This window comes from Gymnoscopelus braueri, assembly GCF_963280865.1.
Source record: "Gymnoscopelus braueri genome assembly, chromosome: 20".
Classification (NCBI taxonomy): Eukaryota; Metazoa; Chordata; class Actinopteri; order Myctophiformes; family Myctophidae; genus Gymnoscopelus; species Gymnoscopelus braueri.
Window position 1 is genome coordinate 36,859,097 of NC_137622.1, and position 25,915 is coordinate 36,885,011.

A 25,915-nucleotide genomic window follows, 5' to 3' on the forward strand; every position below is an offset into this window, starting at 1 on the left:
CTTAAGTACCGTACTTAAGTACAATTTTGAGGTATTTGCACTTTACTTGAGTATTTCAAATTTCCAATTTTTTGCTATTTGAAAATAGCAGATCTACAAGCTCACAACGCGTCGCATTGCGACGCGTTGTGAGCATTTTATACTTTTACTTTTGGTTCTTTAAGTACATTTTGATGCCAATACTTTTGTACTTTTACTCAAGTAAATTTTGAATTCTGGACTTTTACTTGTAACGGAGTATTTCTATATTGCAGTATTGGTACTTTTACCTAAGTAAAGAATTTGAGTACTTTTTCCACCACTGGTTGAATGGCATAATTCACGTTGGCAGTATCTCATTAGAATGCTGAATTAAACATTTCATAAATGTTTTATCAAGTCTCTCGTGGCCAGACTACTATTCCACAATCTCCGAATGCTATAGAGAGAGTCTGGAAATACAACTCCCGTTTTCGGCGCTTCCGTGGACCAGACCGGATGACGTAAGCATTCGAAAATTGTGGGAGGCAACAGTCTAGCTCGCGAGACCATGTTTTATTTAAAGGGCAAGACCACTTTGGTAGAGGTTTGGGTTGTGTGTAGTTACCTTGCCATGATGTAACTCCAAAAATAATTGCGCCATTGATTAGAAATTGATAATTCAAAATATACTCCTCATTGACTTACAGTATGTTGTACGCTGAAACAGCTCTCAAAGTCACTCTTTTAGCATATAAACGAATGCAAACAAAGACAATATAGAACATCACCAAACCCAGTACTGTTTTATTTTTTGTATCTAAAAATGTTACCTTCCCGTTGATCCATGGATCCAGTCCGGGTTTTCTTCCTAATAAAAATAGCAAAATCAACAGGAAGTTGACATTTTTATATATAAAAAAAAACAGTACTGGGTTTGGTGATGTTCTATTATCATTGTCTGAATCAACTTTGTTTGCGTTCGTTTATGTGCTAAAAGAGTGACTTTGAGAGCTGTTTCAGCGTACAATGTAAGTCAATGAGGAGCATATTTTCAATTATCAATTTCTAATCAATGGAGCAATTATTTTTTATTTCTTGTCCACCTTTGGAGTTACATCATGGCAAGGTAACTACAGTACACAACCCACACCTCTACCAAAGTGGTCTTGCCCTTTGAACATTGAATTAATTGCCTTGTTGTAGAAATGTGCTATACAAATACATTTGCCTTGCCTTGCCTTAATCTGTTTTATTATGCTGCCTTTGGTTGCCTTCTCTACCATGTTTCCTTCTCCATGGCGTATAAGCACCGGTTAGTGCACTATGTTAATGCAGCAGAAAAAAGGTCCCTTGTCCTGTAGACAGGTTGTATAAAATGGAAAACCCTATAGGGACCGACGGGCGGGGGATCCATGACAGCAATTCGTAGCACAGCCTCAATTTACATATCATCCTGGTTGACTGTCCTCCGCTCTCCTGCAGTGCAATCTATCATAGGCCCTTATTGTAGGTCAGCACCTTGCAGTCTGTGGCCCGGGCGATCTCCGGCTCAAGGTGAGACACATCAATCTGCACAAAGGGAAAGGAAAAAATGTCTAAGTCAAGAACATTGGTAGGAATTGAGCACATCATCGCTGTCGGGAGGAAACCTTGTATGTCCATAACCGTTACTTTTCAGGAAATGTAAAAAAATAAAAAAATAAAAACTGAGTACCAATGGATCCAATCTAGTTATTATTTAGTCACAAGCTCTTTGTTAATCCTTTTCATTGGTTCAATATAAATATATCGTTGCTGTCGGGCAGAAACCTCCATATTCTAACTTTGTGTTTTCTTCCGTAAATTAACGCCCTACTTTACTTGATCACACCACAGCGTCACACACAAGCATGAAAAGTAGCAGATCTACAAGCTCGAAACGCGTCGCGGAGCGCCGCGTTTCGAGCTTGTAGATCTGCTACTTTTGCTGTTTTTGAATTTGAATCGTGAAAAGTACCAGTTTTGGACATAATATGAGGTTTCCCCCCCCGACTTAGACGATATATATATATATAAATATGTTGATACAAGGTTTCGGCCCACGACAGCAGCGACCATAGTAACGGCGCCGTTTTGCAGATCCGTCAGTAAACCCTGAAATCATTCCGACCGTTAATTAGATGTGAGAAGACCCCATCTGGGTGGGGAGAGAAGAAGAGACTGTGTGTGTGTGTGTGCGTGTGTGTGTGCGTGCGCACGCGTGCGTGTGTGTGGTGGAGGGGGTGGTGTAAATGTCAAGTGATGTGTGTGTAATTTCAATTCCAGCCCAGCTGTCCCCCCCCCCTGCCCCCCCCCCTCCTGAACCATCTGGATTGAAGCCTACATACACATACAGTATAGAAGCAACAGCAGCGGAAAAGCATTGGCAGCCTATATCCATACACTGTACCTGAGACATCTGTGGGAAGAGGCTGATGGCCAGAGGCAGAGACAGGCTGAACGTAGCCAAGCAGACCAGGCTGTGGATGGGCAGCATCAATCTGCGGTTGCTCCGGAGGAACTGGAGCCTAGTATATATATATATATATATGGAAACCATATTATTAATGACAATGGGCTGCGTTGAAACCCACTTAACCCATTAAGACCGGGAAACGCGTACTGTGTCGTGTTAGATTTTTTTGTTTTGTTGCTATAACCATTATTTTATACTTTTGTCTATTCAAAAATAGCAGATATACATTTGTAGATCTGCTATTTATTTGAAAAAACATGAACATTTGTGCAAATCTTTGAATATATATATTTTTTAAAGCCAACATTTGTAATTCAAATGTTTGCTTCTGGGGGATTCTACAAATGTCTTCTAAATCCTAACAGTAAAAAAAAAAAAGCAAAACAATTATGTTGCTATAATCAGTGGTTCTCAAACCTTTTCATGTCAAGGACCCCCAAAATGATATGGATTTGGCCGTGGACCCCCCATCTTAAAATATGCTGTTCCAGGGATCCCCCAGAAGCGAAGATTTGTCGGTGCCGGGCTATGAGCTTGTATATCTGCTATGTTTTAATAGCCAAAGAAATCTAAAGTGACACAGATGCGTTCCTGGATTGAATGGTTTAAACCCGGGCTTGAGTTACAAACCGTACGTTGATCGCTTTTCCCCCCCGTCTTACACCAAATCTCTTCGCCGAAAATACCCGATCTGCGTTGTGAGCTTGTAGATCGGCAATCTTTGGCCAGTGTCCCCCCCCCCGCCCCCCAGAATAGGCATGCTGGGGGTTCGAGTGGTTAATGCATGTAACCTGTGTATTTTACATTACATTGTGATGTACTGTTCATTGATATACGGTGTCTACCGTCTACATAAACAAATAAATAGAGAGTATATACAGTAGTGTACACAGTACACATGCATTGTTAGCTCTTTATTCAATGTTTGTTCAGTAACATGGGTCTCCCTGTCTCTCCAGCTATTTAGTAATCAGAAAATACAAATTGGATACCAATTTACAAATAAAATACTTTTTCTTTTTCAGGAACAAAAATATCACTTACAGCACCTTAACGCTGAGAGAGTACAAACGCCACCAAATTGACCCTTAGTTATATACTCTCAGAGATACAAATAGATTTTAGATTTAGAATATTTATTATTATCATTAAAATATCAGTGTTGGTGTTGTGTGACTCGGCCTATGGATCAATCCCTGGTACAGTATGTGACACCGGAGTCTGTCTGAGACCTACAAATACAAAATGCAACCGTAGCACATTTGTACGGGCAGTATATAGTATACTTAAGGTGGCCTTACACTACGGGATAATCAGGGTCTGAAACAACCCTCCCGGCGTGTCTACCCCAGCCTAGATCGGGAGCGAATCTTGGGCATAAATATCGTCTAGTGTGAGGGTTCAAAGATATGATAGGCTATTATAGCTATAATGTCCATAGAGAATCTATCCCCAACTGAAGGATGCTTATTAAACTTTTATATAACTTGCCTGTTCCCATTCCATGCTTCATATCTTGTGGTGCCGTTTAAAACTATATTCCTTGGCTTGCAAGCAGTCAAAACTTGTGTAGCCGATGACACACAACGGCTTTGCATTGATGACACCACGTTAGATAAACACATAGTTTGTTGTCCATATTCATCTTTAAATGCCCTGTTTTGAGCATGGTCACATATTATCCTCTGAGTGCCAGTCGCGTATATCTACGCGAACCTACTTAATTGCGCAGAGTGCCAGTCGCGTAGTTCTACGCGAAGTGGTCTTTTTTCTTTTTTTTTTACTCACAGGTTGAAATTTCATTGTAGGCCTCGTTTGCTATGCCACATTTCATTGTAGCACCACCGGAAGCGGAATTATTCTTCTCCGGATATTTTCGTTGCCATCCATCTCCAAAGCACTAAAACGCCATTTTCTCGGTTGTAATTTTTCTCGTCGCTGATCTCTGTTTAACATAAACCGTTGTACCTACAAGATGGCGGATCGGATTTCGAAGCGGTTTTCACTGGTCGACTCAGACGGATCGCCTATGTGTTTACAAACAGTTGAACGCGCGATTTTAACGGATTTAGCTTTGTCTGTGGCGACGTGAAAAAAACTAAAAAACAACAATAAATCGCTGGCACTGGTGAGTACATTATGATATTAAACTCTGGCATGGAATGTGTTAATGCTTTTGGATAGTGTGTCATTTCTCTTGCTATTAGGTAGGGTAAGTGATATATATGTCACAGGGAAATTGGCATTCCAGGGAAATCGAAAGGGGAGCGCTTGTTTTTAGGCACGGGGCTGCGAGGCTGGGCTTTGATGCGAGGACGAGAACGAGAACAACAAGAGAGCAACCAGGAAGCCTCAGTGGCGCACTTCGATAATCATTGGACTTCCCTTCCACCACCACTGGGAGTCTGGGTTTGACTCCCGCTTGGGACATTACATTTTCAAACAACCGCGGACTACTTCTTTTCGCTGATAAAGTATAGTTTTGGACCATGATGGAGGCGCGCCGACTCAGCAGACCTTGAGGCCGAGGCGTCGCGCCCGAGCGCGCGAGTGCCCGCGACGACCGGCCGATGGTCTGCTGAGTCGAATCAGCGCCGTCCGAGTTATGTACCGATAGGCACAGAATCGTAAATGATGTTGTGGGGACTGCGTTTGCCCCAACTGCCACTCACTGCACTAACATAGCCCGCCAGCCTCGCCCCCTTGTGCTTCAACTGCATGGAATAAGGCTGTTCGCGGGTGTGTGTGTGTGTGTGTGTGTGTGTGTGTGTGTGTGTGTGTGTGTGTGTGTGTGTGTGTGTGTGTGTGTGTGTGTGTGTGTGTGTGTGTGTGTGTGTGTGTGAGCGCGCGCGCGCGCGTGCGTGTGTGTGTGTGCGTGCTCGTTTGTGCCTGCGTGCGTGTGTGGTGTAGGGCTCATGTTTGGCTTGCATTGCCCTCTAGCGTTAGTTCTACAGAATTGCCTGGGGGGCGGTGAAAAGAAGCGCCTCCCTTTTAATTTCCCTGGAATGCCAATTTCCCTGTAACATACTGTATATATATTTTTTTTTGTTAAAAAGGTTAAAGTACTATATTCTGATAGTAATCATTGCTACAGAGCGTTTGTTCGGTCACAGGGGTCTCTCCAGCTCTTTAGTACAGAATATAGTACATTTTCAGGTCATTTTCACAAAGTTTGAAAATGCATTTTCTGTTTAATAAAGAGCTGGAGAGACATGGGAGACTCCTTTTACTGAACAAACACTCTATAGCAATGAGTACTATCAGAATATAGAGCTATTTAACACTTATTTTAACCAAAGTAAATCACTTACCCTACCTTTAACTAGCAGCACATTAAATGTTTAGCGATCTCAAGCAGTCTGTCTCTCTGCACAAGTAGCAGCTGCAATCGATCCAGTAACGACCAATGTGTCTGTCTGTGTGTGTGTGCGTGTGCGTGTGCGTGTGCGTGTGCGTGTGTGCGTGCGTGCGTGTGTGCGTGCGTGTGTGCGTGCGTGCGTGCGTGTGTAATGGTTGAAAATGTACGTATTGTAATGTTGTGTTACTTTATTTAATATCAAAATAATATAGGCTACTAATAATTATAATAATATCGCGGAGCAAGGCAGCCGGCCACGTTGGCCGGTGATATTTTTTTATTATTATATTATTTATTATTTATTATTGCTGTGTTTGGGCAAGCCCGAGAATCTGGATAGAATCCTGTAGTGTGTGATTCCTTTAAGATTATCTGATAATCTACAGGATAATCTGATAAGATTATCCTGATAATCTGATAAGATTATCCTGTAGTGTGTGATGCTATCAGATTTCAAAATCGTTTAAGATAACAAATCCTGTAGTGCAAGGCCAGCTTTAGTTATTTAGTTACAACATGATTAAGTGCTGCTTTGGCTTAAATGTACTCCTTTACCCATAGAATAGACCTACAGTATAGAATAGAAAGTGAATTATCTTTTATGTGTGTGTACATATGTGGTAAACCATTGGTTCTCAAAATGGGTAGGGGTCCAGGGGTCCTTGAGGGGGTTCCAGCTAAATGTGTTAATATAGCATCACAATAATTTTAACCACTTTAACCTTTTCTATTTTGGCTATTAAAAAATAGCAGATATCCAAGCTCATAGCAATTTTTTTGAAAAATCACGATTTGTGCAAATCTTTGAAATATTTATATTTATATTATATTTTTTAAAGCAAACATTTGTAACTCAACTCTTTGCTTCTGGGGGGGGGGGGTTCCCTGGAACAAAATATTTTGACATGGGGGTCCGCGGCCAAATACATATAATTTTGGGGGTCCTTGACATGAGAACGTTTGAGGACCACTGCGGTAAACAACTTAGCTTACACACCTTTCTAGGTATGACATGATGATGGGGGGCAGGACGAAGATAGGCATGGGCAGGACCACCCGCGTGAAGGCAGTCTCCATGATGGCCTGTAGGGGGAGACACAGGAGAACACCGGGGAGGTTAAATGTAAAATTCCCATAGAAAGGAGGTGTCATTCAGTACCGCCAATTTTTTTCTCCTTTTTCTCCTATGCTATGTTGATGAATTGAATGGGAACACAATGGAAACAAGTCCCCGGGACTTTATTGTGTTATCCTTTCAGCCTTTATTGTGTTATTTCTTTCACTGCCAGCCTTATTTCTGGCTGCGTGCACCCACTGCCAGCGATTTTTTTCGATTTTCTTACCTTAAAAACAATGTCATCGCGGCCTCCCGTTCGCTTGTTATACGCCGTTGAAAATAGCATGTCTCGCCAAAAATACATAAAGCCGTAAACACAGGGAGCCGAGATACAGGCGATTTCTCAAATACTTAAACAGCAAGTCAATGGAGCAGTAAATCTTGGGATCAAATTATCTCCTGGTTCTGTGTGAAAAAAAAAACCCCCACAGACAGCCTTAACCGCTTTCACTTTCAAAAATGTTCTATAATAGCCTTTTTTATATTTATATAAAAATGTTTTCTAAAGTATATAGCAGATCGACAAGCTCACAACCCATGGCAGTGTGGCGCGTTCTGAGCTTGAAGATCTGCTATTTTCACCTTTTTCCTGACACTCTTGTACGACGAAGTAGGCTATTGATTTACGGGGGGAAAAAAACGAGTTGAAATATGGAAATACAAGGTTTCTGCCCTGACACTAGGCAGGTGGTATGCCTCATTTCAAAACGCTGAACTGTGTTGGATGTCATCCTCCATCCCCAGGAGATTGGACAGATAAGGCGGTGAAAGGTGTAAACATGTGAAACTAACAGGAATTGACGGCAACCTGCTTTTCCATTTCCGCCCCTCTGGTAACGTCAGACAACCTGAACTAAACCCATTTGCCATGAACTAAAACTATGACCACAAATGTTCGTCGACTACCTTTTTTCACTGACGAAAACGAAATAAAAACGAAATAAAAACTAAGCTACGACGACTAAAACTAAGACTAAATATAGACAATTTCGTCACAAACAAAAACTAGACTAGAATGTTAGTGAGGGATCTAGTGGAGAAGAGATCCAGTAGAACTAAAAGACAAGTCATTTTATGTTTGGTTGCGCTCGGGTGTTGCGCTCTGAAAATAGCAGATCTACAAGTTCCCAACGCGTCGCAGCGCACCGCGTTGTGAGCCTGTCGGCTATTTTCAGCATGCAACTAAGTGTAAAATCAGCCATTACGACCCCATCAAGGCACTGCCAAAATACATTTCAGTCGACTAAATCAACTGTAGATTTAGTCGATTATAATCTTATGATATTTAGTCGACTAAAACTAGACAAAAACTAAAACATTTCAGGTGACTATGACTAAAACTAAATGGAATTTGATTCAAAAGACTATGACTAAAACTGAACAAAAATTTGCAGTCAAAATCAACACTACTGGGCAGTGCACAATGTAAAGCATTTAATACAAATCCATTACATTCAAAATCCATCTGTGCTGATTGCTACAACTGTGTCAGTTACAGCCAGTGGCTCTCAAAGTGGGGGTCCGGGGGAACCCCAAGGGCTCCTTGAGGGGGTGTTTCCCGCAGCAATATGATTTAATATAGCAAAAAAACAGTTTAACCACTTTAAACCCTATTTTATACCTCGGCTGTTCAGAAATAGCCAGTAGTAATTCTGCTATAAAAAAAAAAGGACAGGGGTCCCTGGCACAACATATTTTCAGATGGGGGTCCGCGGCAAAATATGTGTCAATTTGGGGGTCCTTGGTATAAGCCTGGGGGTTCTCAACTATTTCTGGTTCATGGCCCACAGGCCGAGAACCACTGGTGTAAATGACCAAACAATTAAACAAGCAATGGATTGATTGGACTTCATGGATTATTATGCATTATTTGTATTCATTTTATTATTTAACTTCACGGTGTTGTCAGGCCCGCCAGCCAGCCAGCAGTAAGCGGCCATCACTCACCTGCCTGGCTGCGATCTTGGACGACCCCACCACGTTACCGTCGGTGTCCAGGACATCGATGCCCTCAGACAGCTCGTTGTGCCTCATCAGACCCACGTTGCAGATGTTAGCACTGGCTGAGGAGGACATACAGGGAGAGACACACAGGTGTTAGCACTGGCTGAGGAGGACATACAGGGAGGGACACACAGGTGTTAGCACTGGCTGAGGAGGACATACAGGGAGGGACACACAGGTGTTAGCGCTGGCTGAGGAGGACATACAGGGAGGGACACACAGGTGTTAGCACTGGCTGAGGAGGACATACAGGGAGGGACACACAGGTGTTAGCACTGGCTGAGGAGGACATACAGGGAGGGACACACAGGTGTTAGCACTGGCTGAGGAGGACATACAGGGAGGGACACACAGGTGTTAGCACTGGCTGAGGAGGACATACAGGGAGGGACACACAGATGTTAGCACTGGCTGAGGAGGACATACAGGGAGAGACACACAGGTGTTAGCACTGGCTGAGGAGGACATACAGGGAGAGACACACAGGTGTTAGCACTGGATGAGGAGGACATACAGGGAGGGACACACAGGTGTTAGCACTGGATGAGGAGGACATACAGGGAGGGACACACACACAGGTGTTAGCACTGGCTGAGGAGGACATACAGGGAGGGCCACACAGATGTTAACACTGGCTGAGGAGGACATACAGGGAGGGACACACAGGTGTTAGCACTGGATGAGGAGGACATACAGGGAGGGACACACAGGTGTTAGCACTGGCTGAGGAGGACATACAGGGAGAGACACACAGGTGTTAGCACTGGCTGAGGAGGACATACAGGGAGAGACACACAGGTGTTAGCACTGGCTGAGGAGGACATACAGGGAGAGAGCATCGCGACGCGTTGTGAGCTTGTAGATCGGCTAATTTCAGTACTTTTATGTGTACCACGTGACACTGGTGCACACCTAAGTATAAATCAGGCTTTAACATTTTCACATTATTTACTTGACAGACAGACAGACAGACAGACAGACAGACAGACAGACAGACAGACAGACAGACAGACAGACAGACAGACAGACAGACAGACAGACAGACAGACCACTGTGGTCATATAGCTGGCACTATGAATACGTACCCACAGCTGGGAAGGGGACAAGTCTCTGTATGATCGTTCGGGTGGCCGGGCTCAACTTGTTCGCCTTCTGAATCAACACATTCAGTCCCACCTTCAAAAGAACAGCAATGGTTTAAAACTGATGATCTTAATGTCCTTACTCTTAATTGAAAATATCACTACCAAAGCTCCTATATTGCCTCTACTATGCAATGATCACTGACACTAGTAGTCTAAAGCCATAGGTCCTTAGCACTATAGCGTTAATTGTGTGCTGTACCAGACCGATACATCAGTCGGGCAGATATATACAGTATGCCGTTATTTGACTTTTTGTTTTACAAAATCAGTATCAGCAACTTAGCAGCCTATGTGTTGTTGTCAGAAATTCTCAAACAAGCTCACAATGTCTGTTGCATCCCAACATAAAAACAAGTTTGTATGATATCTGCTATTTTTGAACATTTATGAATGGGGCATAATACAATATAAGTGGTTGAATAAAATAAAAAAACGTGGTCAATCCGAGGACACTTACTGCGATGGACACGGCACTGGTCACTGCTCCGACATAACCCTGAAGGAACTTGGACATAGGCGTAGGCTGGTGTGGGAGCAAAATAATACAAGATTACATAAACATATTTTACTTGTTGATACAAGGCTACTTACTTACCGAAATGTCATATAAAAAACACGGTGAAGCAGCATTCTGCTTCTACGGGCCGACGGCTTGGAATAAATTCCCATTACACCTAAGACAGGCACCCTCTGTAGACAGTTTTAAAGCACAGCTCAAGACTTGTTTCTTCACTCTTGCTTTTAGTTGATTTTCTTTTCTTCTAAATCTCTGTGTTGTTATTCATGTCTTTACTGTTTTGCTTGACTCACTGCCTTTTGTTTTAGGCATTCTTTTTATGCCATTGTTTTTTTGCCATGTTTTATTTTTGTTATTTATGTTTTCGTTTTTTTGCTCTGTAAAGCACTTTGAGCTGCATTTATATCATGAAAGGTGCTATATAAATAAAGTTTATTATTATTATTATTATTATTATTATTACTCATATGGTATTCTTTACAGATACTTTTATGTACTGTATCTGACTCGTACTGACCGGATTATTCTTTGTACTGCTTGTGCTGCACACCGAATATCTCTTACCTTGGTAGCGTTGCGGTTGGCATAGTTCACACAGGCATTATGACTCTGATTCAGCCACTGGAGACAGACAGACAGACAGACAGACAGACAGACAGACAGACAGACAGACAGACAGACAGACAGACAGACAGACAGACAGACAGACAGACAGACAGACAGACAGACAGTGTTGTGGCTCTTATGTGTGTTTTCAAATTGTATGACATAAGCCAGCGGTCCCCCAACCATTCCTGGATCAAGGGGCCCAATTGAAAATTTCGCGAGCGTTCGCAGCCCACCCATATCTAAACCACGTATCTGACCACTTGACATGCGGACCCTGCCGTGTTAAGTGGTCAGATGGGTGGGCTGCGTGCATTTTCAGAGCATTGTTTATTTTAATGATCAAACAATCGATTGTGTTCCGGATTTGATGTTTTTTACATCCTTTTAAAAATATATTAAAGGTAGGGTAGTGATATAATTTGGTTAAAGTAAATGTTAAATAGCTCTGTATTCTGATAGTACTCATTGCTATAGAGTGTTTGTTCAGTATACAGGAGTCTCCATGTCTCTCCAGCTCTTTAATGAACAGAAAATACATTTTCAGGTCGGGATGCACATTTTTATCCAACCAGGAGAGAGAACTCCCACAGGACACAGGATAAGCAAGTGAAATTGGAAGTGGTGACACAAAGAAATGAGCAGACACAATTGGAACTGGAACACTATAAAAATTGGATACTCTCTCCTGATTGGCTGAAATTGGCAACCCACCTGAACATATTGTCTGTTTATCAAAGAGCTGGAGAGACAGGCAGATCCCCTGTTACTGAACTCTATAGCAACCCCCAAAAAATACCCTACCTCTAATATCATCGTTAGTGTTTTTTATTATTTTGGGGGCGCACTTCCAATATCCTCATGGCCCACCAGTGGGCGCCGACCCATAGGTTGGGAATGGCTGGCTGACAAACTGTAAACAATGTTCTTACTTTCTTATTCTTACTGTTACTGTACCTGCCAAATAATGGTAGAAACCACTGTTTGATTAGGAAGGAGCAGACCAATGACCTGAATGGAACCAGGATACAAACAGCTTGTTATCGGCTGAAATGTATCATCCCCAAAGATGCATTTCACCAAGACCCAAACAAGGCTATTAATGAGGCAGGGCTGGGCGACACGACTTCAATCCATAACACTATTATTTCGTCTCCTCATATGTCCAAAACTGTTACTTTTCAGGATTCAAATAAAAAAGTATTGAAAGTAGCAGATCTACAAGCTCGAAACGCGTCCGCTACCTTTGGTGTGACGCTGTAGTATGATCAAGTCAGGCGTTAATTTACAAAAAAACATAAACAGTTAGAATATGGAGATAAGAGGTTTCTGCCCGACAACACCGATTTCAAACTCTCCTCGCCTAGATTACGATTATTTAATGATTATTCTTTTTTTTAAATAGGGATAATAGTCAGCTATTTTCACTATTTTTGTACACCACCAATTTACAACAAAGTATAAAAAGGGTTAAAGGTCTACAGATCAGCGGGGATCGCGCCGCGATCATTGCTGTTTTGTCCTCCTGCGCGGTGCAGGGGAAAAGAAAAGCTCACCACAATCCAGCTCTTGCCGCCCGGGCGCGTGTGCGCAAACAAGCGCGAAGATTTCGCGGGAACGCGCCCCGCTCGCCTCACCGCCCCTCAACTTCTCCGCGCATCCCAAATAATCGCCCGCCTCTCATTGAAAATGAATTACATAGGCGCTTCCCGTCTGAAATGACCGTTAGTGGTTAATCAGCCTAATCGATTCAGTCCATTATAAAAGAAAATCTATCTGGGTTCAACTGGGCAAGTTTAAACCACATTTAAATCAAGTTTTTATTTATTTATTTTTTTACTTTAAACTTTTCCCTTCTTGCCATTCACAGAGCATATTTCTCGTCTATCTTTGGCTTGACCGTTCAATAGAACACGATTGAATCTTGGTCGCTGAACCCCATACAGTAGTGTTTGTGATAAACCTGCGCTTATAGTGTGAAACTATATGGCTCTTTGAGAGAAGCAATTCTCTGTTCTGTTTTAGCTGTGAAACGTTCGACACTACAGTACCTTACCAGCTTTGAAAAACGATATTCTTCATGCTGCAAAAGCCGAATACAGTTCGAGCTAAACTCAGCCGATTTGAAGCTCATCCTGACATTTTTAACTACTGAGTTAAACAAAACTATCCATTTCTATCTGGGGAAAAAAACACTGCTTCATGGTTATCCTACAGTACATGTCGGTTATTGGTTCTATATATTGGTTTCGATATTGTCTCTGGTTAATTGCCCAGCCCTATTAATGAGGTTTTTTTTTGGCAAAATGAACATTCAACATACAGCAGTCAACTTTGTGCAAAAAGTTGAATATTGTATACAAATCATTTATGAAAATAATAAAATAAAAAAAACATGGATCTCATAAGACTCACGATTGGTGTTCCAAATGGCACATAACCTGTAAAAATTATAAGGCGTAAAAAAGAACAATGGATTAATAATAGTAATGGAGGGATTTAATGGTTGAGCTGTGCACAGATATCTTCATCATGGAGTCATACCTGACATTCGGAATGGCATGAAGATTTTCTCGCCTGTGTCGGGGTGAATGATGGCCTGTGCAGGGACAGAGCATGACACGGTTGTCACCACGCTAGCTGTCACCATGCTACGGCCACAATGTGTTGTTGCTGTGGGTGCATCATGGTGGAATCGCAGTCACCCTGGGCTGACATCTGGGGTGTCGCCCATGCACTTACCTGCTTGACTTTTTGGGCTTCCCACAGCTACGGAAAATAAAACAGGACAATGAATCAGCATTTTACACCCATTTAGACTTGGAGCACCTCTGCGTTGTTATACCTTTCAAGTCGGGAACACAGGTCTGTGTGTAGTTGTTGCTACATTTTAAGTCCCTCCTTAAGACTCACTTTTTCGACTTGGCTTTTAATCACAGCTGAGCTCTATTTTAACTTGATCACCTCCTGCTTGTTTGTTTGTTTGTTTGTTTGTTTGTTTGATTGTATTTGATTCTATTGTTTTTGTTGTATTGTAAACGACTACAATCGTTTTTAAGTGTGCAATATAATTAAAGTTTGATTTGATTTAGATAAACACAGTATATAGCAGCATTATAATTTTTGTTATTCGGAAAGCTTAGGTCAGGATTTAGAAGGTGTTTTGGAACCGGCCTCGGGTCTAAATGGGTTAACCACTTAAACCCTATGTTTGAGAGTCCCTCAGGGCTTTATGGTAGTGTCTTTTCTGTTTTCTGTTATTGTGGGGAAAGCCTTCGCTGAAAATAGCAGATCGACAAGCTTCTCGATCTGTGAAAGCCTTCCCCACGATACGGATGCTGGCGTTTAGGTGGTTAAGACATCTTTTGTGCAAAATGCCGGCATGTGACGAAGCATAAATCACGCTTTAGATGTAGCAGAGCACATTCATGGGATGTCAGACTTTATGTGACTTGATTTGATAATCTGCATCTTGGAACATTCAGCTAAAATAAGAAAACATAAAATAAAAAAAATAAATATATGCTCAAATATAAAAACTGTGCTGCTTTTGCAATACATTTCCTCCGGGACGCTGAATTATAATGAATCATACCATGTGATTTTGTATTGCATTGCATTGCATTGCATTGCATTGCATTGCATTGCATTGCACGGCACGGCATTGCACTGCAATAGACTGTACTGTACTGTACTATGGATGATGGATGGATGGATGGATGATTTATTTTGTCATTGAACGCAAGTGTAACAATTATCTTCATGGCATCAATCCAATGCACAAGGAGCGACAGAATGCATAGATGTTTGTACTGTAGCAGCATAGGTACTAATACATTATGGCATTGCACTGCATTACACGGCACTGCACTGCATTGCGCTGTACTGTACTGTACTGTACTGTACTGTACTGTTTTGCATTGCATTACATTGTAATTGTATTGTATCACAGCAGCACTCACCTGGCCATCTGTCACTCCGGGAGGAAGCGTGCCATGTTTGAAATCGTCCAGCAGTTGGATGCACTCCTTCAGTCGCCTCTACAGACGGACAAAGGGGTGTGTTTGTCTGAGTTAGAACAGGAAAGGCTCTAATAGAAAATATAAGCTCACAAAGCTAGTTTCAATTAGCTGATGTACTGTATATAGGGTTAAAGTGGTTAAAGGGATAGTTCACCCAAAAAAAATACTTTTTTCTTTCGATTAGTCACCCCATGGAGACTTGAATTCATGGATATTTTTTAGTTTTTGTCGCATTCCTAAGCCAATAATTTGATGACCAGCGGACCGGTAGGCAGCGGTTCCGGTAGGAGACACAAAGGAGACTCTTTGTGTCTCCTACCGCTGCCGGTCATCAAATTGACAACCACTGGTTGAATATAGTGAAATGTAAGTGGATTGAAGTGTAATGTTTACCTCTGACACAAAGAGGGTGCTGGGGTCAATGATGTCTACAAAATGCCTCAGACGACCCAGGTAAGAACCCTGGAAGAGACAAAAAGACGCCTTGGTTAGAGACAGATGATATCGTTGCTGTTGGGCAGAAACCTTGTATCTCCATGTCCGGAGTCTTTGTGCAATGTATTAGTCTGTATTTTTCAATAAAGAAGTGCATTAATCCCATCTGTGGCCGAACGCCATTTTTTCCCCCTCGTTTACAAAACTCCGGGTGTGTCATTCCGGCTTTCACCGGATGCGCCCCGCCAATACCGCCCATTGGGAACTTCCGACAGAATTGGCCACAGGTGGGATTAAAACACTTCTTTATTGAACCATACAGACTAAAGGCCTTTGCAGACAGGGTGCGTTTTTCGCACGGATAAAAGGGACAATATCATTTTTTTAAAGAACACATGGTTCTCTATGACCTCATGCACACCGGCTCCGAATTTGCCGTGCGGCAAGTGGCTGCGGTGGTGTGTTTTTTTTTCCAATTGAACCCAGTTAGATTTGTGCGTCTTTTCGCATGCGGTAAAAAACTGATTGACCAATCACACCCTGTCTGCAAAGGCCTTAATACATTGCACAAAGACTACGGACCGCTAGTTAACGGAGAAGTACGGAGAAATACAGACTTTACTGGTGAAAGTCCAGGGCGCACTGGGGGGGGGTGGTCGCTAAGACTCTCGTAGATATAAAAATGTCAAAATCGATAAAATACATCTACGATAGTCTTGATCTAAGGCCAACCCCACAGCGACCATATCAAACCCTCCCTTTGTTTCTGCAAATGGATAACCTTCATAGAGAACACAGAGACAAACAGGATGAACAAAGTTTAATCATTTATAAGTGAATTGATGTTCAACTGATTTGCTGCGCACGCACGCACACGCGCACACGCACGCGCACACACGCGCACACACACACACACACACACACACACACACACACACACACACACACACACACACACACACACACACACACACACACACACACACACACACACACACACACACACACACACACACACACACACACACACACACACACACACACAGTGGACTGCTTTGTTCCATTTGGCTTTTGTTTTTGAGAGTTAATGAATTTCATGGCCATCAGAAGCCAACAGTTACCTTTAACCATGAATGATGCTAAAGTTCAATGACTTGATGAATACGAATAGTAGCAGCACCTCCAAATGCTTTATTTGAGGGAAGGTTCAGGATTTGAAAACCCATTATGGTTCCTATGAAAAGAGGTTATAAATGTAGTAGCTTAGTTCAACACAGTAATACAGCCTCTTTTTTTATTTCCCAGACCAGTGGTGTAAAGTAAAGTAACATAAGTACATTTACTCAAGTACTGTACTTACGTACAATTTTGAGGTACTTTTACTTTACTGGAGTATTTCCAAAAAAAAAAAAAAAAAAAAAAAAAAAAAAAAAAAAAATCAGTACTTTTACTTTTACTCCACTACATCTCAGAGGCAAATATTGTACTTCTACTCCACTACAATTATTTGAAAACTTTAGTTACTAGTTACTTTGCAGATAAAAAACATTACATTATAAGACATACATTAACCACTTTAGCCCTATTCTATACCTAGGCTATCTTGTAGATCTGCTATTTTCAAACATTTTAGTGCTTTTACTTTTGCTACTTCAAGTACATTTTGATACCAATACTGTTGCACTTTTACTCAAGTAAATTTTGAATTCTGGACTTTTACTTGTGACAGAGTACTTCTACATTGCAGTATTGATACTTTTAGTTAAGTTAAACATTTGAGTACTTTTTCCGCCACTGGTAATAATACAGCCTCTTTTTTTTTAAATACCAAACAAAGCAATGCAATGCCTAATGTGACTGCAGTGAAATGACTTTCTTACCCCTAGGGTAGGGGGTCATTAGAGTTACTACAGGCCAGGGGGGCCGCCAAGTCTTTGTGTGATAGCAACCTTTTTTTTTCTCCTTCACATTAACCACTTGAACCCTAGCATCCCTATTCTGAGGGGAACATTCGCTGAAAATACTGTACATGCACAGTGCTTGTAGATCTGCTATTTTCGGCAAAGCGTTTTGTTGTACGGGGGGGGGGGCAGACCAAGTACGGAGCCGATGGTCACATTTACCAAGTATTGAGGGTTTAAAAGTCTGAAATTACACATTAACATGAATCCAACATATTAATAGAAAGGACAAGTCAACAAACCAAAAAACATTAATTGACACGACAAGTAAGCTATCTATGAAATCTATGAAAAAGTTTCATCTGCGACACAATTTTATACAATATGTAGAGGGGGGTCCCTGCTTCATCTCTCTCTCTCTCTCAGCTAAGAGGTCCTTGACCTGAAGACCCCTGCTTTAGATCAGGGGTCTTCAACCTTTTCATCCTAATGACCCCCTAGCTGAGAGAGAGATGAAGCAGGGACCCCCCTCTATATTGTAGAAATTTGTTTCAGATTAAACTTGTTTTTCTCTTTTTCCCCTCTACACCTCTATACCTCTTCGCCAAAAATAGCCGATCTACAAGCTCACAACGCCTCGCAGCGCGAGGCGTTGTGAGCTTGTAGATCGGCTATTTTCGGCTAATGTTCCCCCTCAGGATAAGGATGCTAGGGTTCAAAGTTGTGAAAAAAAGGGGGAAAAATCCTCTCACACAAAGATTTGGCGGACCCCCTATAGTAGCTCTGAGGACCCCCTAGGGGTCCCCGACCCCCTGTTGAAGACCTCTGCTTTAGATATATGGAAGGCTGCACAGACCCTAACCCATGGGAGAAAAGACAGTAATAAGATTAAGTGTAAGTAATTGTCATCCTACATACAGTATGAATCCTTGTGATTAATGATAATTGTGTAGGTGGCTTTGTACATTGAAACATTAACATACAATAATAATAATAATTCTGTTTGCTTTTTAGGAGTTGTAAAAAAAAAATGCACAGGGCAGATATACCAAGTGGCAACGACCGGTGTACCAACAATCAAAAATAAATAATGTGCTGTTTTGTGTCCAAAACAGGCCACATACTGTATAAAAAAAATGTTATAATTTCAAATGTTTTTCTAAAAAATAGCAGAAATAGACAATCTACAAGCTCGCAACGCGTTGCGAGCTTGTAGATCAGCTTTTTCCGCATATTTTCAACAGATGGCGATTATCGTCTCTGTCGGGTGGAAACCTCATGGGCAAAACTGTTACTTTTCAGGATTACAAATAAATAAATAAATAAGGTGCAGATCGACAAGCTCGATTTCCAGCTTGTGGATCTGCTACTTTTGATGCTTTTGTGCGACACTGTAGTATAATCAATAGGGCGTTAATTTACAGGAGAAAAACTCAAAAAGTAAGAATATGGAGATAAGAGGTTTCTGCCGGACAACATCGTTATGCAAAAACAATTGCGATTCTCTGAAATCATTGCAATCAGGCCATTAGCCCGTGTAATAATTGTGACAGGTCTAAATGTAAGTAGGGGGTCTTGCTTCAAAGCATTTGCTTTTCTGTTCCCTTTCAGAAGTCTGTGGGCACTGTCTGCCAGCCAGCCAGGCAGGCCTAAACCCTTTGTGCCAACGGTTTGAAAAGCCCCGATGGCAGCGCATGCCAAGAGTCTCTTTGGCAAACCAGATGGGAGGGAAAGAAAAAAACATGGCAGCTTCTATCAGATTCCTCCGAGCCATTTGTCACTTATGAAGCGCGGCCAGGCAGGCAGGCAGGCAGGCAGGCAGGCAGCACAGTGGAAAAGACAGTAAAAATGCACTCTTGTCCGTTTTAATTATCTTTCAAGTGTCAGGTTCAGATTGAAGGGGCAGGAAAGTTCAACCCCTTCCCGAGGGACGAGAAAAGGGGAAATGCATGTGAAAATCTCAAGTGTTTTTTATGCCGTTCGAAATGATTACGCCTTCACCCCTGACACAGGCCTGTTCACACAGAAAATGTATCGTTGCTGTCGGGCAGAAAGCTCTTATCTCCAGTGGTGGAAAGTAACTAAGTACATTTACTTAAGTACTGTACTTAAGTACAATTTTGAGATAATTGTACTTTACCTGAGTATTTCCAATTTCCAATACTTTTACTTCTACTCCACTACATCTCAGAGGCAAATATTGTACTTTTACTCCACTTCAATTATTTGAAAACGTTAGTTACTAGTTACTTTTCAGATATAAATGATTACATTATATAACATACAATAACCACTTTAGCCCTATTTTATACATAGGCTATTGAAAATAGCTGATCTACAAGCTCACAACGCGTCGCATCGTGACGCGTTGTGAGCTTGTAGATCTGCTATTTTCAAATATTTTAGTACTTTTACTTTTGGTACTTTAAGTACATTTTGATGCCAATACTTTTGTACTTTTACTCAAATACATTTTGAATTCTGGACTTTTACTTGTAACAGAGTATTTCTATTTTTCAGTATTGGTACTTTTACTTAAGTAAAGAATTTGAGTACTTTTCCCACCACTGCATACCACATAGCGTCACACAAAAGCATCAAAAGTACCAGATCTACAAGGTTGAAACGCCGCGAAGCGACGCGTTTTGAGCTGTCGCTCTGCTACTTTAGCTGTTTTGGGAATTTTGAATCCTGAAAAGTCCACCCGATAGAGACGTAATGGTTCTCTAATGGTTCTCTAATGGCTGTATGGTTCCACGAAGAACCATCACCTACTAAAGAACCATTTTATATAGTGAATGGTTCTTCGTGTTCCTCATATGGTTCTAGAGCAAGGGTTCCCAAACCTTTCAGGCCCCCCAGTTCAAATAATCATATTTGAACTGGGGACCCCCCACCCTGACAAGCACTTGGAACTGTAGGAGTTGAGGCATTACATTTAGTTTGACTCGGTTCCGCAGATAAATATTGAGAAAATAGCCGAGCTTGTAGATCGTCTATTTAAAAAGATATTGCCTCTTTCTTAGGTCATATTTGACAACTTGACCAATTTGTATTTTTTTTTTCCCTTCATTTTAGAGGTAATAAAACAACCTTAAAAACTGCATGTTGGTTTGTTTACTGTTGAGTGAGAAAACAATGTTGCACATTAAGCTAATCATCATCCCCCCCAAAAGAACAATCATTTGGGGACCCAATCTTGGGCATGTTTGACTCTTGAATAGGCGAACATTCACCGGAAATAGCATGTGTCGCAACGAGGCAACACATTGTGAGCGTGTAGGGCAGCTATTTTCGACGAAGGGATTTGGTGTGTCGAGGGGAAAACCCAGCAGACCAAGTAGGCCATAGACAGAACCCTGGGAGACTCTGTCAATAAAGTACAGTATATAGGCAGGGTTATCGGTTAAGCGGTTAAGCGGTTATCGGTTCTTTCTAGAACCATTAAAATAAATGGTGGGTCTGAAAGGTTCTTTCTGGAACCAAAAACATCCAAGTACAGAGACAACTCAGGTCTAACGGTCATTACACACCGGCGAATATGCAAATAATACGCAAAATTCTAACTCGTTCCGAATAATTAAAAGACGCTTTTTCGCCTTTTCGCTCCATGTAAGCTTGCATTGACTTTTAAAAAAAAAAACGTATTATTCGCATGAAAAATTCGCCCCCCGGTGTGTAAGGGGCTTTAGAGTGGTCTACAACCTGTATTATAGTATATAGTATGAGCTGTTTGAAAACAAACACAGGTCAGATAGGACAAATAACTTAAATATACAAACAATTTACAGACATATTTAATCATTTAAAATAGCAGAAGTGCACAGCTGATCTACAAAAATGTCAAAATTGCAGAAACAGCTGATCTACAAGCTTTACAACGCGCCACCAAGTGACGCGTTGTAAGCTTGTAGATCTGCTATCTCAGCTATTTTTTGGGAATATTTTTCAACGTGGAAACGATTATGCAACATCATTTACGATTATCTCAAATCATTGCGATTGGGCGATTATGTAATTGTAATTGTGACAGGCCTATATAATTCATAATGTTACATGTCTTCACCAACCCTGGAGACAGGAGAGACCAGGCCGTGTGACTGTGTGCTGCAGCACAGCAGAGCTGTTTTGTAACACCGGGGTAGCAGCAGAGCAGAGGCTCCATGTTTGAAGAACTGTGTTAATTATGCATGTGTTCCAGCTCTCCTGGGAATACAAAACAAGGCTGGGGCTCTGAGAGATGGAGCACGGTAGAGTAGAGACACACACCCCCCCACCCACCCACCCACACGCACACGCACACGCACACACACACACACACACACGGCTACATTTATATAAAGGCTGATTCAATAAGAGACTGGCCTCATTTTCTCATCTGCTTTGATGCAAGGAGCTGTAAGAGCTGCATGGGCAATTGACCGAAGATATATATATATATATATATATATATATATATATATATATATATATATATATATATATATATATATATATATATCATCCAAACGGATATCGTTGCTGAAACCTCTTATCAACATATTTTTTTACTTTTTTGTGTGTAAATTAACGCCCTACTTGACCATACTACAGCGTCACACAAAAGCATCAAATGTAGCAGATTCACAAGCTGGTGGATCGGCTACTTTTGCAATTTTTTTATTTTAATGTTGGGAAGAAGCAACAGTTTTGGACATAATGAGGTATTTAAGAACCAATGACTGACTTGTAACCGAATAATCGAGAAGCAAGGTTTTCATTGATAAATTTGGTTCCCTTGTAACAAATCGATATGAAGTTTTTTAACAAATAAAATTTAGCTTTTGTCCGATAACAACTTAACAACGCCTCGCAGTGTGCTTGTAGATCGGCTATTTTCGGCTAATGTTACCCTCAGAATAGGGATTCTAGGGTTGAAGTGGTTGATGTAAAAACAAATCACACAAGGATTTGGCGCTCCCCCCTGTAGTAACTCTGAGGACCCCCTAGGGGTCCCCGGACCCCCTGTTGAAGACCCCTGCTCTAAAACACTACAATGTCCCAGTTTTCAACATTCACTGCAAGATTGCCCAGTTAAAATAATAACACTTGTTGTGCGCGCTTAGCCAGAACGAATAACGGACCAGAACGAATAACGGACCCAAGACCTCAGTGACTTATTTACAGTGGCGTAAAGTAACTAAGTACATTTACTCAAGTACTGTACTTAAGTGCAATTTTGAGGTACTTTTTACTTTACTGGAGTATTTCCAATTGTCTATACTTTTACTTCTACTCCACTACATCTCAGAGGCAATATTTTTACTTTTACTCCAATTATTTGAAAACTTTAGAATACTAGTTACTTTGCTGATATAAATTATTACGTTATAAAACATGCATTAACCACTTTAGCCCTATTTTATACCTAGGCTATTTGAAAATAGCCGATCTACAAGCTCACAACGTGTCACATCGCGACACGTTGTGAGCTTGTAGATCTGCTATTTTCAAACATTTTAGTACTTTTGCTTTTGGTACATTTTGATACCAATGCTTTGGTACTTTTACTCAAGTAAAAGTAAAAAAAAATCATTCCGGACTTTGACTTGTAACAGAGTACTTCTACATTACAGTATTGATACTTTTACTTAAGTAAAACATTTGAGTACTTTTCCCACCACGGCTTATTTACAAATGCTGCTTATGGACTTTGTTCTGATCGAGCAGCACTATCAGGTAAATAATTCCCTACTCCAGTCACTGTCTTAATATCGCTGGAGAGTTGCCTTAACTGACCCACGAATCAGTTGATTTGACATACTGTGTGAACCAACATGAAGGTCACCTTATGTTTCAGAGATGGAAAACAATAACTCATTTTTCAGGATGAAAGATAATGCTTTAACCATTATATTATAGGCTACTTTGGCTATTCAAAAATAGCAGATATACAAGTTCATAGTGTGGCACGAGTGCCGCGCTATGAGCTTGTAGATCTGCTATTTTCGAAAAATCGTGATTTTTTTTTTGTGGCAAATCTATGAATATATATATATATTTTTTTAAAGCGATTTTATTTACTCAAATCTTTGCTTCTGGGGGGTTCCTGGAACAACATATTTTGAGATGGGGGTCCGCGGCCAAATACATATTTTGGGGGTCCTTGACATGGAAAGGTTTGAGAACCACTGATATTATAGCAACATATATATATATATATTTTTTAAACTGTTAGGATTCAGAAGACATTTGTAGAATCCCCAGAAGCAAAGAAAAAAAAATTCTTTAAAAAATATATATATTCAAAGATGTGCACATATCTCGCGCTACGAGCTTGTATATCTGCTATTTTTGAATAGCCAAAGTGGCTATAAGATAATGGTTAAGGTAACAGGAAGAGTGGGCACTAAGGAAGAGTGGGCAGACTGGGCACCTTGATGTCAATTTGGCTGTTTGGTCCAAAATGTTTAAAAAAAAGTAAAAAAAAAAAAAAAAAAGTAATGTAAAGTAGGCTAAACATGATTGGAACATGATTGAACATTTGACATTTAATGTCTAATATTTCTACAATTGCTACAAATTGTAGTAAATCCAATCATTTTGGACATAAACAGGAAGTTGAAGGGTAAATGTAAGTCTGATAATGATGTACTGTGCATGTTCACATCATGTACACTTTGCATTACTAAAGATCTTTCATATATTTATATATTGTTTTATTATTTAACATTTTGAAAAAATAGCAAGTTTTTGCCCACTTTTCCTTAATAGTGCCGAGTCTTCTTGTATCCGTGGGCAACAGTCCACTAACTGTCATTTCTGGGGTAAACTTGGAAAGGGTGATGAAAGTGCAGTGAGCATTAATTAATCATTTGCATATTGGATATGCAAAGATAAATTAGTAGTATCAAAAGCAACATTTTCAGAATTAAAGTGGCATTAATAAATGCAAGTATAGAAAACTACCAGATTATAAATACCGTTAGCCTAAAGGAACGAACACACAAATGCATGAGGGAAATGCTGACAGACAATTAGCCTACTTAATTATTATTATTATTATTGGTAGAGTCCAGAGCTATAGGACATAGTGTCATTGGGTGTTGGGTCACCCCTCTGCAAAGCTGCAGGGGAAACCGCGATATATAGCGAAGAAGATCATCGTGAATATAACGATACACGAGACAACTCGTTTAACCCAACCAACCCTCCCAAACTACTCTGATCCCACATTCCACCAGCAACAACACCTCAAAGTTTCTCACATTAGGATGCTTTGGTTTCAGTGGATTCTTTTTGCACAGAGTGACAAAGACAACGACGCGCATCAAAGGCAACTTTCGCTGCAGCATGCATGCAGCATCCACCCAGGAATGCACACACACACACACACACACACACACACACACACACACACACACACACACACACACACACGCACAGTGCAGAAGCACTGCTTTCACGGTGCATTCCTTCCAGTTCCATAAGCCCCGCATCCATGGATGCTGATCCGATCTGCGAACCAACACGAAATGCAATTGAGATACATTGTTAAATAAAGAGGTTTTTTTAAAACTTACCTGGTCATAGCGAGGTCTTCCCAGCTGGAACCCTGGAGGACATGCTGCTGATTCCGCCATCATCATCACGCTCCTCCAACAACCGCTTATTTATGAATGAAGTGTATCTGTTGGAGGAGGCTATCATGCATCTCTCTGCTCTCAACTAGAGTGAACCGTTACTATGTTACTACTACACTCACTCACTGTGAAACTATAGTGATCGCGCTATGTCTGTTGGGATGTGTAGTTTTTTTGGGGGGGGGGTTTGTCCACTTTCTTTTGCAATAACAAAGTTGAACCACACACACACACACACACACACACACACACACACACACACACACACACACACACACACACACACACACACACGCTCAAAGTACTCAAATGTTTTACTTAAGTATCAATACTGCAATGTATAAATACTCCGTTACAAATAAAAGTCCGGGGGGAAAAAATTACTTGAGTAAAATTACACAATATTGGTATCAAAATGGACTTAAAGTACGAAAAGTCAAAAGTACTCATTGTGCAGAATGTCCCATTTCACAATGTTCAATATGTATTCAAAAAGTGTCAATCGCAACACATTTTATGTGTTGTGTTAATGATCAAAATCTACAAAGTAACTAACTAGTTGTAGTAAAAGTACAATATTTGCCTCTGAGATGTAGTGGAGTACAAGTATTTAACATTGGAAATACTAAAGTAAAGGCCTAAAAATACCTCAAAATTTTACTCAAGTACAGTAGTTGAGTAAATGTAGGCCCTACTTGGTTACTTTACACACACACACACACACACACACACA

The 25,915-nt window shown here is 40.9% G+C and overlaps 1 protein-coding gene across 1 annotated transcript; it reads right to left on the minus strand.

Annotated features, from left to right (window-relative positions):
* Nucleotides 1–1,452: 1,452 nt before the first annotated feature.
* On the minus strand, nt 1,453–25,182 carry sfxn5b (sideroflexin 5b; the record flags this gene model as incomplete). The annotated part of the gene is made up of 14 exons (XM_080416192.1): nt 1,453–1,530; nt 2,390–2,507; nt 6,811–6,896; nt 8,878–8,993; nt 10,020–10,110; nt 10,537–10,602; nt 11,161–11,217; nt 12,160–12,213; nt 13,618–13,643; nt 13,747–13,801; nt 13,945–13,971; nt 15,165–15,242; nt 15,618–15,686; nt 25,123–25,182. The coding sequence occupies 14 exons, from the start codon at nt 25,180–25,182 to the stop codon at nt 1,453–1,455; spliced, it is 981 nt and encodes a 326-aa protein (XP_080272318.1).
* Between the last annotated feature and the right edge of the window lie 733 nt (nt 25,183–25,915).